We start from the raw sequence: 17,427 nt of genomic DNA on the forward strand, positions 1-17,427 counted from the left end.
AAAAAAAAACCGGAAAAGGAAAACCAGAGCGTCCAGTGGGAGGAGGAAAGAGGCGGTTGGGGCTGGGCTTTCGGGGGGCTTCAGCGCCATGTCATATGCCTACCTTTTCAAATACGTTATCATCGGGGACACCGGTAGGGGAGGGCTGAGGGGTCCTAGGTCTTTTGGGGGGAGCTTGGGGCGGTGTGGATGGTACTTGGAGTCGCAGTTTAATAACGTTCGTATTTTGTCAGGGGCTGTGGCTGACAACAACCCTGCGAGGTAGGAAGGAAAGGACACGGTTGTTCACTTAAGCCGCTTCCTCTCCCCAGGGTCGTGCCAGGACCTCATGGCTGCATTGGCAGCAGAACTGGCCACGCTTGGTTAAATCTAGGTTAGTTTTGCGAGGTCTTGGCTAATGTGTAAATCCAGGGTTTTGTGCAAAACCAGGATCTTGGCTAATTCAATCATCGGGTTGACCAGGATTGGGCTGGGAGCCCAGCGGGAGAAAAGACATTACTCTATACCGTTATTTCTCGACCTTGGCTGCTTTAAGCTGTGTAGACTTCAACTCCCAGAATTCCCCAGCCAGCCATGCTGGCTGGGGAATTCTGGGAATTGAAGTTACACAGTTAAAGTTGCCAAGGTTGAAAAACACTCATCTATACAGTCATTTCTTTTAAAATACCTCTCCCAACTCTGCTTTTATATCTCCAAGATTCCTGACATGACTAAAAACTGAAGAGGTATAAAACAATCACAGCAAAGTTACACTGGGTTTAAACAAATTTAGCCTTCCTTGTGTTTATACTTTGGTGTCCTATTTTATTATCGCTAGGATAGCGGACACAGCAGCAAGTCTATTAAAAGTTTAGGAAACAAAGAGGAACAATTTAGAGTTACCTCTTTTATGAATAATACACAGAATGAGCCTCTTGATGATGTAAAAATTCCTTTTTAGATCCTGAACTTTTGTTTTTTAATAAAATGATCGTGCAGAACAAATATAAATAAATAGATGCTCATTTTGCTTCTCTTGGATCTCCTCAAATTTGTTATTTGGATCCTGGAATAGAATAAATGGCAATAAAATTAATACTGTATGATTGATAATGTCCACCCTCCCATCTTTTTTTTTCTCCCTCGCTTCCTAATATGGAATCTTTCTGCATAGAAGACTGGAGTGATGTGATCTAGCTCTGAAGGCCTGATTACACAATCCAATAAAATAGGCATATTTAGACTACCTATTTTTTTTCATATGGTCCCTTATGAGTCCCTTCTGAGCTTTGAGTCCCATGCCTGAGAAAGGGGAACAGTAAAAGCCGTTCACTTAGGCTATGGATTGGCCCAGTCCTGATGTGTATGCCCTAAACATCTGTTGCTCTTCTGCTGCATGTAGCAGGGAAGTGAAACTAAACTGTCTTGTTTGCCTAGTCAGTACAGCTAACTCTTTAGCTTCTAGCAGCTTTTCAAACACAATTTAGAAACTTCTCTCTTGGTAAAAGTCAAGAATTGTTAGCAATATTCAGGTGGGGGACTGAGATGGGATTAGTCAGGCACCCTTACCTGAATCTCCTCTTATCATCTTTTCACTTCCAGGTGTCTGGTTCAGGTCAGGACTAACCAGCATGAGATCCAAGATATTTGAAAACCCAGCTTCTCCAATTACAGCCTGCCTGTCCATGTCACTTGTCACAATGCTTGCATGCTGGTTGGGGAATTCTGGGAGTTGAAGTTCACACATCTTAAAGTTCCCAAGTTTGAAAAACACTTCTCTGTATCTTTTTTCCAGAGAATGTTATTGTATGGAAGGCAAGGCGGAGACTCATGAAAGGCCCTCTCAGAGGTGCCTTTTCCCACTGTTATGAGTGGTGCTAATCTGGCTTCCATTTTTAAAACTCCAGTTATTTCTTATTAACAGACGGATTTTATTACTTACTTCAAATAACTTAGCAGAAGGTTATTTAGAAGGCTTTGTAGCAAAAGGCAAGGTACAAGAGTATGAATACGTAAGATCCAGAAAAAAGCAGAAACAACTTCAGATTCTGCATTCAGCAACTTGAGAACTTCCTAATGCTTTTCCAATTATTCTATAATTTAGATTCACCCCTATACTTTCAAGGAAATAAGTTTTGTTAAACAATGACGGACTTGTGAGATAAACATGTATAGATTGCACTGATAAAAGGTATAAAGGCATCAGTAAATTGTTCCATACAATGCTTAAATTAGACATAAATCTCTTTCTCTTTTTTAGTATAGGAGTTTACAATAGTATTTTATCTTTTTTTTTTTTAAGGTGTCGGGAAATCATGCCTCTTGCTACAATTCACAGATAAACGGTTTACGGCTATTCATGATTTGACAATTGGTGAGAGTCAAAGCCAGATGGCTCTGTGAGTCTTGGTGAACCATAATTGTTGGAGATGTGCTTAGCTAGATGCTCTCTCTATGTAGAGAAAAGTTACTGTTTGTTATTACTGGACCAACAATGTACTTAGTGGAGTTAAAAATCATACGAAAGGGAAGTTCCCATGCCCCAACCTGCTTACAATATACATAGAATATCTACAATATAGATACTCTATATACAATATAAATAATGTATACAAGAGAGATGGAACATGAGAAACACAGGCAGCACACCAGGACAAGATCATTTTAAAAAATTATTTTAAGGAACATATATCTTATATCCAAAAAGAGATTAAAGCACATAGCCAACTTAATAAATTGTGCCATCCATATTAACATATCTAGCAGCAGACAACAAGAGGTTAGTTGTAGATTTAATAGACTTGAATAAAAACAAAGATCATTTGTTGCCTAATTTAAAAAATAAGTTTTTACAATGTCCTACACTTATTAAGTTTTGGGAGAAAGTAGTGGACTACATAAATATGATTGTGCGACAAAACCTAAAATATTCAGAGGATAATATTCTTTTGAACTATATACCTAGTACATGGAATTTGACATCTGGACAATGTAAATGGATTCTCCATGCCCTTACTATGGCCAAAAGACTGATATTGCAGCATTGGAAGATAAATGTATGGCCCCATTTATGGAAATAAATAAATTCCTAACACTCTTACATTCCTAATAATAATAATGACAACCATAGCCAATCATAAAGCATAGCCAACCATACAGGAGAAATCTAGTGAAGTCTCCTTTGAAACAATTTCAGTTCCTAAAGTCCATGTCATTTTCTTGGCAGTAATTAAAAAAGTGAATATATACATATTTTTGTGCCTTCAAATCACTGTTGACTCCTGGTGACAAATCCCTGCAGTTTGCTTGATAAGATTTCCAAAGTGGTTTACCATTGCCTCCTTCCTAGGGCTGAGAGAGAGTGACTGGCCCAAAGTCCCTAGCTGGCTTCATGCCTAAGGCAGGACTAGAATTCAGAGTTTCCTGGTTTCTAGCCTGATGCCTTAACCACTACACCAAACTGGCTCCCGGGCATACATACATACAATCTCCAGTATAATCAAAAGCTCAGATTTTTTCATCATCTCCCATCATGTATTAACCAAGACCAACTCTGCTTTTTGAGAAATGAGTATTTATCATCACACAGAGATAAATATTGCTTACAGTTTATAATTTAGGGCATATGATATAAAACTCCATAGAAAAATGGATTCTGAACTCTAGAGTTATATCATACCCTTAAGTGTAACCAGTCCCATTTGATGCAGGAAATCTTGAAGAAAGGCAGAGAGTATGCTGTGTGTGTTTTCAAGAAAAAGATCTACCCATAAAGGGTAGCAAGGGAGAACAGTAGAATTTCTTATGGCAGGAAAAGGTGGATCAATATCTCATGGGATATCTCCCAGTGATTTATGATGGATTTGGCAAGGGTTTCTGACACAACTATATATTAACAACAATATAATTATTTTTTTCTTTCTTTCAGTAAACTACTTTGAAATGAAAATAGGATAGGATAGGCAAGAACTGATTGTTGCATGGGAGGACTATGACTTCTGCTTTACCCCAGCATTCAAAATCAATTCCTAGCATCAACGTTTTGTAATGTATTCCACACAAAGCTTGCTTATCGATGGCTGAATTCTAGTTAGTAGATTCTATAGCAGTGGTTCTTTATTGGAGACCTGGAAGAGAGGCAGTTGGGTCAAATAGTTTAAGAACCACTATTCAGTAAGCTGCTCATATGTGAAACAGGAGACCTTTGACTAACTAAGGGTGATAGCAAAAAAGAAGCCAAGATCATGAACACAATTGAAAGAGAAACATAGGTTGAACGAGTGAGCAGAGTTAGGTTTAAGGAGGTAAGATGTGATTTTAAATCAGCGGATTTGAGATGCTAAAGCACCATTTCTTTCCCCCTTCTTTTGCTAGCTGTTTATCACAGGCCTTCAGCTTGCAGGAGTAGTAAAGTCATGCTGACCAGTTTTTCTCTTTGTTTCTCCACTACACATCAAACATTTCTTACCTAAGTGGCTCATTGTTCAAGCATGCAAAGTAATGATCCCACAGCGCCCCCCCTCCAACAATGCTTAGCACTTGTCATCCTTCGCTACTGTAAACCTATTAACTTTAGTGGTCTCTGTCTTCTGTAGAGGATCAAACTAGAAAAGATTTGTGGAAGAATTTTGGGTGCCCTTGGAACAACACATTTATTTAAGAATGACGGCTAGGAGGAAGTGTGATAATTTTGCAGAAGGCAGTGATATTAATCCCCATATCTTCCAAAGCATGATGATTTGTTAGATTTTTATCATGCCTATCCTAGAGATTAAAGTGGCTTAAATAGGCATCTCCCTTTATTTTACCTCCACAACCCCATGAGATGGATTGAGTAACTGGCCCAAAGTCCATGGTTGAGGATGGGCTTCAACCCGTTTCCCCAAGTTCTGGTCCAGTGCCTTAACCACCATCACACTGGTTCTAATTGGAGGTTGTGTTAATTCAGGTAGTGGGTATCTGAACCTGTGATGGGGTTATCATCCCACTGAGCCATACCAAGGTTGTTTTGGCACAGCAAGTTGTCTGAACTCAGTCGTTGGTGTTTGTGTGAATAGATACCTAGGTGAGGGGGAGAAAGGGAAGAAAAAGAGATTTTATCTTCCATTCCCCCGCTTCTACAGGTAATGTGAGTCTTTAAAAAATAACGGCCATATTCCCCTACTTTCACCATCACCTCCATGGAAAAAGGTGCTGTTTCTATGGATATCACAGGCAGGGTGTATTTAAAGCTAGATTTCCCAACACATAGTGCCTACGTCTCTATAGTTATTCCTTCTTTTGGTCTTGCACCTCTGCTTTCTGGACTCTGATTTTACAAACAGCCCCACATTCTGTTCCTTTCTGCCTTTCTCTAGATTTTTCCCATTCCTGCCTTCCCCTTCCTTATCCTAGTCTGGGTTGATGTTTGGGGATCATGCTGAGAAAGGGGTACAAATGGCAGCCCAGCCCACTGAGCCTGGCCCCCCTCAAATCTCTTCCTCTTCCATTTCCCCACCAGGTGTGGAGTTCGGGGCACGGATGATTACCATTGAAAACAAAAAGATCAAACTGCAGATTTGGGATACGGTGAGGAACCCCGGAAGCCCTTTGTGTGGGATTGGTAGGGTGTGTGAAGAGAGATCATGGGGACTGGATTGCCCAGAAGGAGCGAGGAGTATTTGCTCCCAGCCACCATTTCACCTCTGGATCTTGCTATGGTGTAGTTTGGCTCATGCGTTAGGCCTGATGCTTCTCTTTCATTCCAAAGGCTGGCCAGGAATCTTTTCGCTCTATTACGCGCTCATACTACAGGGGAGCAGCTGGGGCACTTTTGGTCTATGACATCACCAGGTGAGGCCCAACCACAATGCACAATATGGGTGTGGGTCAGGATTAGGTTTATTGTTTAGCTCAGGGTTCCCAACCTTTGGTTCTGAGGACCACCGGTGGTCTACAAGGGTCTTGCAGGTGGTCCTCTGTTAAGTTGCCAGAATTATTCAGATGAAATGAATATTCTGTAACTCTAAATAGGCTAATCTTGGGATATGACCTCATTTCACAAGATTTAGACTTTGTGACCCATAATTATGTGAGATTTCACGTGGGAATACCAACATTTCATAAGATTTGGCAGTCTCATGTAGTTTCGGATTTTTCAAAAAATGAAAATAGTTTTTATTTAGTTTTGGGATCCTACAAATCATCTAGAAGAGTCCCAGTACCATGGTATTTGTAGGTCCTGCATTATTGGTTCCTGGTATATGCTATATCCTCAGAAGTGTTTGATGATGTAGTGAACTGCATAAAAGAAAAGGTTGGGTATTATTGGTGTATTGTGTTGGTGAGAGAGCAGGAGGATGAGAATACACGGTTGAGTAACCTTTTCAGACTCCTGAGAGCCTCAAGCTTCATATCATAGGTGATATTCATATAGAATAGTCTTCATGCTGTGCAGAAAGAGAGCCAGGACCACACCTTTTTCTCCACTCTGAGATCTTCCAGACATGCTCAATTATGACATAGTAATTATAAGCTAGCACATATGGCTGATGGGAATTATAGTCTGGAAGACTACCTTGGAAGACCGAACTAAAGCACTAAAGTTTGCAAGAAGCACTGAGTTTTCTTCTAGAGGAGAGTTCTTGAAATATATGATTATTTTCATGTACTGACATAGAAAACAGATTTCCCAGTTCCCAGAATGATGGTTGGGAATCTTGGGAGGTGACGCCCAACACATCTGGAGGGCAGTCCAGATAGGGAAAACTGATACATAGAAAGCTGTCTCATTTACATTGCTTGTATTGTCAAGATGGCAACAGCCAGAAGTAGGTCCTGTGTGGCTATGGCATCCAAGCTTTAGAAGATTCTACCCAAACTCTACAAATTTACAAAGGGGTGGCATAGTTTTCTGATAGGTTTTTAGCTTATTTGGTTTCACTCCAGTAATTCATGACCAATGCTTATTACATCATTTAATCGTTTCAATATTGCTTTGGAACTTAAAAAGTAGCGGGGAGAAAGGAAGGGTTTGAGCAGGCCTGGAGGTCTCACATTCCTCATCTACAAGGCCTTTTCCTCAGGGACTCTGGATGTCAAGTGACAATGGAAGGACACTCTTCTCTAGTCCTCTGTGTTTTTCCAGTGCAGATTCTGGGGATAAGCTGCAAAGATGGTTGGGGTAGATGCTTCTCCATTAAGCTAACCCTCTCAGCTTTGAACTTTCTCACCTTCATCTTGACCTCTTGTTTTTCTAACTCCACACAGGCGGGAAACTTTTAACCATTTGTATTCCTGGCTAGAGGATGCTCGGCAGCATTCCAATGCCCACATGGTGATCATGCTAATTGGCAATAAAAGGTAAGGATGGTTTTCCTCATTCTGGCTTCCCCTTCCTGCACCCAAGGCCTAACCAGTAGCGCATATCTCACTGTCTGCAGTTCCTTCAACTAAATGTGTCTTTTCTTGGCTACAATTGCAAAAGGGAGATCCACAATTTCGGGAACAGATGCGGCTGCTTTTGGGAGTTGCAGACAGGTGTTCGAGAGCATCCTCCTTCTGAATCCAAAGAGCTGCGCAGCTCTATGGTATATACCAGTATCTGCCATTTCCCTTAGGGATTTGTAGCAGGAAGGGCAAGAGCTTCCTATAAGCATCTGATTGTCCACTTTGGGAATTGCATGGTTTTTCTGTTCTCAAGCTGCTGATTAATTTCTGCATTCTAATTTTCTGCTTAGGTGCTTCCTCTGGCAATGAAAAGGAAGTCCTTACTTTTCCTTTATTTCCATCCGCAAATGGTGTCCAGTGCTAGGAAAAAAGATGGAAAAAGTAGTGAAAAAGCACAGGAAGTTTAGACATGGAACAAGATTGTGACAGGGCTCACACATCACTCTAAGCCCAAAAGTGGTTTTTCTGGTTTAGGATTCAGCTTTATATGAACCCAGATTTTATGATAGGAAAACCATGTTTCTATCTTAGTATGATGTGTGCAAACCCAGTCAATTCAATCAACCAGGTCTAAAAGAACTTCTGCATAGCAGGACATGCAAACCAGGTTCACATCCCAGTCCTTTTCCTCTGCAAGGAAATACTTTTCTGCAAGAATCTGTTGTCTTTCTCTACTTTAAAAGTCTTCAAAGTTTATACTCTATTTTCTCTGTTAAAAAGAATCTCCAGAAAGCTAAATCTCATTGCATAAAATATGTGTCTGATTGCTTCATTGGAACATGCCTTGTTGGATCTTGCAGGAGTCGTCAGGGAGGTTATTGTGGTTGTCATGGGATGAGGGTGAGGCTGATTGTATGTGCTCAATGACCTGGGAGAGGGAAGGACAGGACAGGCATTTTCATCAAGGTTGTGATGGACAGAGGAGATATGGCAGGAAGCTGAGGGTAGACTGCTCACAGGGATGGTGGGGCCAGTTGCTGAGACCCATCCAGCTCTCCAGCCCTTAGTATTCATCCCCAAGGACAGCTGCTGTTGCCAGAACAGTGTGGCCTTAAGACTGCCCTCATCCATGATCTCATTGTGGATGAGGCAGCCAGCCTGGCATGTATAACTAAGACCATGGAGGGGGAAACTCCCCACTTGGAAATAGGCCCACCTAGATTTCACGTTTGGCACCAGCTGTGAGCCTTTGAGGGAACACAGTTACCCTCTGTAGGCAGGGGGTAAGACAGCAGTTGTCATCTGTGAGAATGTAATGGCTTTAGAGGCTTTGCCCCACAGATAATCAGACATAAGACTCTCTTGTTGAAGTTGGGCTCTACGGTGCAATAGGGATTGTTGCTTCTGTATCAGCCTCCCTGCTGTGCAGTGACATCCCTGTCTGGGTTGGCAATGGAGTCTCCAAGACTCATAGTTCTTGGGGACTTCAACATGCCCCAGATGGTGTGGAGTCTGGGACAGCCTGGGAGTTCACAGCAATCATGGCAATCATGGACCTGACCTAAGTCATTAAGAGTCCAACATACATAGGAGTTGCAATGTTATATCTGGCTTTTGTCTCAGAGCAATTGTGGTTGATCTGGGAGTAGTCCTTTGCCATGGTCCGAACATTCCCTAATTGCCTTTTGGGTCACTGGTGTTGCAGGGAGATAGCACCTGTTAGATTGGTCTGCCCCAGGTAACTAATGGACGTTGTGGGTCTCAGAGGGAGCTTGGAGTTTTTCCAAGGATCTAATGGGTGTTCAGCTGAGGCTTGGTCACTGCCTGGAATGGGCTCATGTCAAGGGTCTTGGATCAAATTGCTCTATGTGGCCTTTCACTGTGTGTTGATCTCAAGGTGTACTTTGGTTCTCTGAAGAATTTTGGGAAATGAAATGGCAGAAATGATGCTTAGAGCACTATTGGATGAAGAGGAGGAGTAAATCTAACAAGGAGCCCTTGTTAAAGATTATATTATGATGATAAGTGTGGCAAAACACCCTTGTTGTTTTTCCATTCTTATTCCATTCACAGATAGCCATCTGGTGGCCCTCTTTAAAATGACTCATTTGTTGCCAGGGAAGGGTAAGCCACAGGACCACATGGATGGCCACTGTGAGGAATATTCTAGGCATCTGGTGGATAAAGTTGCTCGGAGTTGGACTAACTGGGCAGGTCCTGTTGAGGTGATGGAAGCAAGGTCTTGTGTGGTTAATTGGGGTGAATTTTAGTCAGTAACTTCTGAGAAAGTGGTTCTTGAGTCTTAATCCAGCCACCTGTTTATTAGATCCATGCCCTTCCTGGCTGGAGTAAGCTGCCTGGGGTATGATGTGTGGTTGGGTCCATATGGTAGTATCTGTCAATGAAGCAGATATTACCACATGGACCCAACCACACATCATGGAAAGAGGATGGTCCTCCTCCCCCAAGAAACCTTCTCTGGACCTGAGAGTCCTGGACGATTTTTGTCCATTGTCCAACCTGGGGAAGGTTGTTGAGAAGGTGACGGTTGGGCTACAGCTTCAGAGATCCCTGATAGAGATGATATGTATATTCCCACCTGCAGGATGTATCTTCCATCATTGAACTATGTGTCGCATTGAGGTAATGCCTGAGAAATGGCAGATTTGGTGGTGGTTTAAAGATGTACAGTACTCTGAGAGGCATAGGTTCTTGGTGGGGTACTTGTGGGTTTTGTACATTGTTAGTTAGGTTTTCTCTTGGATGAAAGTCACCTCTTACCAGATCTCAGGTGACAAAAAAGGAAGTTATTTGAAAATGGAAGAAAACAATGATGGTGGGGTTTGCTTGTGATCACATAGTGATATTCATGCCTGATAGAAGATTTGGGTTCCATAACCAACATCTTGTTTCACTGCAGGACATCAGCCTTGTCTTCTCTAAATGCACAGATGCTGCTCATTTGAGTCGTTAAAAAGTAACCATGTAATTTTGTACATGGGTGTGTTTGTTTCAGAGGTCCATCAAAGAGGGTTCAGTACAGGCAGGTGAATAAATTAACTTCCTGGTTGGGTTTATTTGCATAATTGTTCTTTCTTTGAGGTTCTTATGCTCTTGCCCTTTCCTGACAGTTGTGTTTGCCTCTTTTCCTGTAGTGACCTGGAGAACCGGCGGGCTGTGCAGAAGGAAGAAGGTGAGGCTTTTGCCCGAGAACATGGCATGGTTTTCATGGAGACATCAGCAAAGACAGCAGCCAACGTGGAAGAGGTGAAGAAAGAAATGCTGGAAACTCTGTGGTCTTCTTTTGGTTAGGGAAAGCATTTGGAATTCTTGGCATAATTTATTCTGAACTTGTCAGCCAGGTGGTGGAGGATGGGGAAGAGAGACAGAGCAAGAGAAAGAAAGAGAAAGCATGGAGAAATTAGGATGTTGGTTTGTAAGACTTTTGTCAAACATTTGGCCTGCAGTTGTGAACCTGTCATGCCATCCAGAAGAGCCCAATTCTTCAAAATAAGCTGAGAATTCAGAATAGTATCGCTGTATCAAGGCCACCTTTCTCCTTTTATGACTGTAGTGCTGATAGAACACAGCTGTTTCAGCTCTCCCACCTCCCTTAGGGGTACAGCTTTTCAAGCAGTTTGCAAAGAAACCCAGTGGTGTTACTTAGTTGATTTTTAAGGCTGCCCATTCACCAAACCATTCTGAGCAGCTTATGTAGGATTAAAAACATCAGAGGGCAAATCACAAATCCATTTTAAAAAGAAATCTCACGTTGAGGACATTTATCTCTAAGCATACATCTAAGCAGGCCTAGAGCCTGGGGAAGAAAGCAGGTTCATGGAGGGCTGGCATGGTCGGGGCTGTCCAGATCTCGGGGAGGGGTGTTCCACAGGGTAGGCCCCATGACAGAGAAGTATGTTTTTGTAAGGCATTGGACTAGGACTGGGGAGATCCAGGTTCAGGTGTGCTCTTATCAGCAGAAGCTTACTGGGTGACTTTGGGCCAGTCAAATGCTCTCAACCCAGCCTATTTCACAGGATTGCTACTGTGGGGATACAAGGACAGTAGATCCCCATCTCAGCTGCCTTGAGCTCTTGAAGGAAAGGCACAATATAAATCTGACAAATAATACAGGTGAAACTCGAAAAATTAGAATATCGTGCAAATGTTCATTTATGTCAGTATGGCAACTCAAAAGGTGAAACCAATATATGAGATAGACACATTACATGCAAAGCGAGATATGTCAAGCCTTACTTTGGTATAATTGTGATAATTATGGCGTACAGCTTATGAAAACCCCAAATTCACAATCTCAGAAAATTAGAATAGTGTGAAAAGGTTCAATATTCTAGGCTCAAAGTGTCCCACTCTAATCAGCTAATGAATCCATAACACCTGCAAAGGGTTCCTGAGCCTTTAAATGGTCTCTCAGGCTGGTTCAGTAGGAATCACAAGCATGGGAAAGACTGCTGACCTGACAGTTGTGCAGAAAACCATCACTGACACCCTCCATAAGGAGGGAAAGCCCCAAAAGGTAATTGCAAAAGAAGTTGGATGTTCCCAAAGTGCTGTATCAAAGCATATCAATAGAAGGTTATGTGGAAGGGAAATGTGTGGTAGAAAAAGGTGCACAAGCAGCAGGGATGACCGCAGCCTGGAGAGGATTGTCAGGAAAAGGCCATTCAAAAGTGTTGGGGACTTTCACAAGGAGTGGACTGAGGCTGGAGTTAGTGCATCAAGAGACACCACACACAGACGGATCCTGGACATGGGCTTCAAATGTCGTATTCCTCTTGTCAAGCCGCTCCTGAACAACAAACAACGTCAGAAGCGTCTTACCTGGGCTACAGAAAAAAAGAACTGGTCTGTTGCCCAGTGGTCCAAAGTTCTCTTTTCTGATGAGAGCAACTTTTGCATCTCATTTGGGAACCAAGGACCCAGAGTCTGGAGGAAGAATGGAGAGGCACACAATGCATGATGCTTGAAGTCCTGTGTGAAGTTTCCACAGTCTGTGTTGATTTGGGGAGCCATGTCATCTGCTGGTGTTGGCCCACTGTGCTTCATTAAGTCCAGGGTCAATGCAGCCGTCTACCAGGAGATTTTGGAGCACTTCATGCTTCCTTCCGCAGACAAGCTTTATGGGGATGCTGACTTCATTTTCCAGCAGGACTTGGCACCTGCCCACACTGCCAAAAGTACCAAAACCTGGTTCAAGGACCATGGGATTACTGTGCTTGATTGGCCAGCAAACCCGCCTGACCTGAACCCCATAGAGAATCTATGGGGCATTGCCAAGAGAAAGATGAGGGACATGAGACCGAACAATGCAGCGGAGCTGAAGGCCGCTATTGAAGCATCCTGGTCTTCCATAACACCTCAGCAGTGCCACAGGCTGATAGCATCCATGCCATGCCGCATTGCGGCAGTCATTGCTGCAACAGGGGCCCAAACCAAGTACTGAGTACACATGCATGCTTATACTTTGCAGAGGTCCGATATTGTTCTATTTCCAATCCTTGTGTTATTGATGTCATGTAATATTCTAATTTTCTGAGATTGTAAATTTGGGGTTTTCATAAGCTGCACGCCATAATCATCACAATTATACCAAAGTAAGGCTTGACATATCTCGCTTTGCATGTAATGCGTCTATCTCATATATTGGTTTCACCTTTTGAGTTGCCATACTGACATAAATGAACATTTGCACGATATTCTAATTTTTCGAGTTTCACCTGTACATTCCATCCTTTTTTATTTATTTATTTTAGTAGCTTGCCTCAAGGGTCATTGGAAAACATTGCCAGGATGCTGGGAGGATGGGAAGAAAACAAAAAAAAAGAAAATTCACTTTCTTTCAATAAAATGCATTCAACATTTTTCTAACTGATAGCACAATGGCTTTTCTTGCCACATGCCACCAACCAGCTATTTACAAACATGGAGGTTGCTGAGCAGAAGCGTTGGGAAAAGGGTGGATTTGGTGAGGCCCAGCCCTTCCTTGAACTGGCTGTTAGCCTTACACAGTCTTAGGTGTTTGCATTGGCTGCATCGTTCACTCAATTCAAAATGCTGAGGACTAAGTGCTGATTATTGTGTAGTCGCCACAGCATCACTTACGCAGCATAAAGAGGGATGGACTGGTTCATAGTTTCCATAAGAAGTTTATGAAAACTAGTGGGGACACCACACGCCCAGTCTGCCTCAAGCCCAAGAGAACAGAGTATGAACACAGTAGAAGGGTGTTGATGGGACAAATGCCACAAATGTAGAATAAGGCCTATGCTCAAGTTGCTGCTCATGGAGAAGGTCTGTGTGGTCGCTAGGAGTCAAAAATGACTTGATGGCACATATCAATCAAGTTGCTGCATCGGTTCCAAGTAGGCTTCCAGGCCCAATTCAAAGCTTTGGGCATTACGTTTAAAGCATTATATGATGCGATACTAAGGTATATCAAGCAAGATCTTGCAAGGGCTGAATTTGTCTGTTCAGCTAAATGAGGCCTGTTGAATGTCCTCCCCACCCCCATGAGATATGTGGGATATGGGCTAGATGACACACCTTCTCTGTGGCAGCCCCATTTTATGGAACTTATTCTCCGCAGAAGTATGTGCAATCCTATCTTGTTAATATTCTGCAAGCCAGTTGTATTGTTTCAGTGAGTCTTTGGTCCTAGTGGGCTTGAGTAGAGGCATTCATCATTTGTATTTAACTCAGGAGTTTTATGATTATGAACTTTTATTTTGTATATTGCTGTACACCACCTAAAATCTCCAGGGATTGGGGGAATTTATAAAAATTATCAATAAATAAGAGCAGTTTGGACTGCCATACCTTGCTTGAGGTCTCTTTCATAGTTTTAAGTATCTCTTCTGATGCTAGAGGGATAGGAGTTGAGTCTACCAGATGTCTTTTAAGCTGATATTGAAATACTTTTCTTCTTGTCTGCTGTTCCCAGGCCTTTCTCAACACAGCTAAAGCCATTTACCGAAAGATCCAGCAGGGTGAATTTGACATTTCCAATGAGGTAAGTTGGACAGAAGCCTCTCTGGCTCTCAGTCAAACCCATAGCCAGAAATTCTGTAATGGGACAGAGGAGCCATTGGGGAACAGCTGGAATCGTAACAGAAGTAGCTGGAAGTCTGAAAAATGTCATGCAATGTTAACCCAATGTCTTTAAAAAGAAAAAAAAAAGTGGTTCTAATCATAAGTTGCCTGTACTCACTAGAATCAAGTTATTTATTACCCTATACTTAATCCTTTAACAGGCGCTTCTGCAGATTGACTCTTGTAATGCATTCCTTTATGAGCCTTTTCCAGGTTCAGTTATGTTGGACTTCAAACCCTGGATAGATAGACAGATTCAGACCCCAGATAGGCTTCCTTGCCTTAGCCAGCTTGGAGATGTCGTGTGAATTGACAGGGTCCAGCTGAAGAGTCGCTTTACAGTCCACAAATGCGAATTGCAGCTTTTAAACTTGAAGTTGGTTCCATTAATTAGAATTGTACTAAGTTAAAAGCAGCACCTCTTTTTGTGTATTGGACTTGGGACGTTTTGAGGTCCAGGTAGAGACGCATTAATATGCCCTGCTGGTAGTTTATAAAAACTCATTAACTCATTTTTCCAATTCTTGAATCGCAGAAAGGGCACAAATCAAGAACGTATGCCTTTCTAGGTTGCATAGATTATATACTTAAGGTAGTCAGGGCAACTTTGTTTTAGATGTGTACACGGATAAACCCCTTTCTTCTCCCCTTCCAGGGAAATGGTATCAGGATTGGCCCTCAACAACCATCAGTTATTCAGGGTGGATCATCCCTCCGCCAAGGCCCGCAAGGCTCTGGGGACCGATCGGGCTGTTGCTGAGTTTCCTTGAAATCTTGTCTGGCCTGCTGAGGCTGGGAACAAACAGAGGATGCCTTTTTTTTCCCCTTTTTTCTTACTCATTTCAGACATTGTTGGGGGAGGGGGGAGGCAGGGATTTTCCAGTCCAGTTTTCCTTTTCCCTTTTTATATAGAGAATTTGGGGCCAACCTGGATCTAATCCTTGGCTGGGGGCTGTAGCATTCCTTTCCAAAGCCTCCCCAGCATGGCTGTCTGGCATTCCTTACAGAGGAAAGGGTATTTCCCTCCTCCAGTCTGGCTTTATATCAGCAGTGATTTTTCTCCCCACCGTGGAAGATTTCCATTCCCTACTATGGGCCCATTGAGTTCTGGGGATCGTCCAGGCCCCTGCACCTGATTTTAATTTTAAGCTGCGATGTACTGTTTCTCCTCTTCCTATTAAAGGTTTCCACGTTTGCTTTTATCTGGCCTTCTTTTCTAGTGGGAGAGGGAAGCGAAAGGATACGTAAAAGGATTCTTTTGTTTCACATTCTGCCATGGCAGATCTTTAACACAAGCTCCCGATAATGGAGGAAAGAACACACCTGGCTTCAATCACAAAGTCTTGACAGGCAAGATTGGTATTTGTGACAACTGTAACCAACAATCAATCCATACACTTAACTGTTCTTCGAGGTCTTCAGCGTGGCTTTTCAGAGTGTCAGCTGTCTGACTTGTTTTTCACTGGAGATGCCGAAGGAATAGATAGAGCCAGGTGTAGATGCATTGATACTGGATTTTAAAAGGTTTTAAAATACATATTTGATTATGATTATGTGCCATCCAGTCATTTTCAACTCCAAGTGACCACATAGATATCATGGGCATAAAATATAATATTGCAAATCAGGGGTTTTGGTGTGTGATATGCCATGAAACCTATTATTTTCATTCCTTATTGAATTTTAAGTTCACAAGAACAAATGCATCTCAGTCATAATGCTTGGTATTGTGCCAATCAAATATTAAGAATGTCTTAATATTTGGAGTCAGTCTTGATTTTTGTTAGAACTTACTTCTGAACAGAGATGGTAATTTCACACAAAGTGTATTTTAGACTAAAGTTATTGGATACTTTTACAACATAAGGATTTTAAACTCTCTCTCTTCGCCACTAACCTTCTGGAAAAGAGGATTGTGAGAAATGAGTTTGTGGAAATAAAAGGACAATTTCTGGTGTATACGGCAAAGGTTATGGGTTGGCTGCCTTTTCTAGCCCTGCGTGAGCCAAACTTTTCCTCCCTCTAACCCCGTGATATAATATAACCTACAAAAGCTATTTTCTGAGTGGACGGGATTTCCACGTGGAAGCCTGTAAGCCGAATCCCTTTTACGTCTGACAACGTGAACAGCTCGCTCCAACTCTGTGCCCAATTCATCCATCAGGTTTTGGCGTGAGAATGGCTGAAGTTCCACCTTGCGTGTCACTCCAAACACGAGAAGCGGCTTTCCCGACCTGTACAATGGGAAAAGAGCCTCACCTCGCCGGTCCTCCTCGGCAAGGCTTTTAAAAGCGCCTTTTAACCAAAGCGCCGGAATCCCCGGGCTTCGCTGCAGAGCGCGGCTTCCACCCAGTCCGGCCTTGACCTCATTCATTCCCGGTCCTGTAATAAAAGCAGGCAATCCAAGATGGCTTCCTTCACGTAGGTAGCTAACCTATTGCCTGATTGCGCGGACCTGGGACCCAGGAAAACGCAACTCTCCGCAGGCCAACCGCGTCCTCTCCTAATGATAGTTCATTTTATATCTTATTTAAATCATTGCTCTGAGTGAAAAGCAAATCAGGCGCCTGTTTAGACAGCTTCCTCTTGGGGAGGCCCCCTCTCGCTTCCCCCCTCCTTACTCCGCAGCGAGCGAGCGAGAGAGACTTCCTGGAAGGTCTCTCAACCTAACTTGCTGCCTCCTTCTTCCCCCCCCCCCCGCCCCGCCGCCTCCGAACCTCATGGGCCTCTTCGGCGGCGAGCCATAGCCTAGCAGGCGTGGTGGGCGTGGCTTGGAGGCGTCCGAGCGGGGTTAGGTTGCACCGTCCATGCTCGGCTGCCTTGTTCTCTCTTCTCTCTCCCTCCGAGAGGGGAGGGGGCGGGAGGAGTGAGCGGCTCCTCAAAGGGCGAGGCGGAGGTGGGGAGACCCCCCCCTCAGGTAAGACCCCGCGTTTTTAACTCTCCCCCACCTACTCACACGAGGGCTTGGGA

General features: G+C 43.1%; 2 protein-coding genes and 1 long non-coding RNA gene across 8 annotated transcripts in view; 2 read left to right on the forward strand and 1 right to left on the reverse strand.

Moving 5' to 3' along the window:
* The first annotated feature begins 27 nt into the window (after nucleotides 1-27).
* RAB2B (RAB2B, member RAS oncogene family) lies at nucleotides 28-15,648 on the forward strand. Of its 2 annotated transcripts, none has more exons than XM_007429333.4 (8): nucleotides 28-134; nucleotides 2,282-2,353; nucleotides 5,480-5,547; nucleotides 5,729-5,811; nucleotides 7,228-7,320; nucleotides 10,503-10,614; nucleotides 14,309-14,377; nucleotides 15,113-15,648. In XM_007429333.4, the coding sequence occupies exons 1-8, from the start codon at nucleotides 89-91 to the stop codon at nucleotides 15,215-15,217; spliced, it is 648 nt and encodes a 215-aa protein (XP_007429395.1). In that variant the 5' UTR covers nucleotides 28-88; the 3' UTR covers nucleotides 15,218-15,648. The 2 variants fall into 2 exon arrangements, with proteins under 2 accessions (XP_007429395.1, XP_025023124.1); XM_025167356.2 differs by lacking the exon at nucleotides 28-134 and adding an exon at nucleotides 239-261.
* LOC148215228 (uncharacterized) lies at nucleotides 10,530-17,279 on the reverse strand. The gene is made up of 3 exons (XR_015796695.1): nucleotides 17,175-17,279; nucleotides 16,717-16,839; nucleotides 10,530-10,692 (listed from the first exon to the last, which is right to left on the reverse strand). It is a non-coding gene; the product is annotated as an uncharacterized LOC148215228 (long non-coding RNA).
* CHD8 (chromodomain helicase DNA binding protein 8) overlaps nucleotides 17,243-17,427 on the forward strand; it is a 53,712-nt gene continuing 53,527 nt past the window's right edge. For 2 of the 5 annotated variants that reach the window (XM_025167360.2, XM_007429331.4), the window contains exon 1: nucleotides 17,252-17,374. The gene's annotated coding sequence lies outside the window, so the exon portion shown is untranslated. Of the gene's footprint in view, nucleotides 17,375-17,427 lie in introns of all 5 variants that reach the window. The other 3 variants (XM_025167361.2, XM_088144175.1, XM_025167362.2) reach the window with 2 other exon arrangements.

This window comes from Python bivittatus, unplaced genomic scaffold (assembly GCF_059951505.1).
Source record: "Python bivittatus isolate LINGU-HERP-01145 unplaced genomic scaffold, Pbiv_v1 ctg000430_np1212, whole genome shotgun sequence".
NCBI classification, from domain to species: Eukaryota; Metazoa; Chordata; class Lepidosauria; order Squamata; family Pythonidae; genus Python; species Python bivittatus.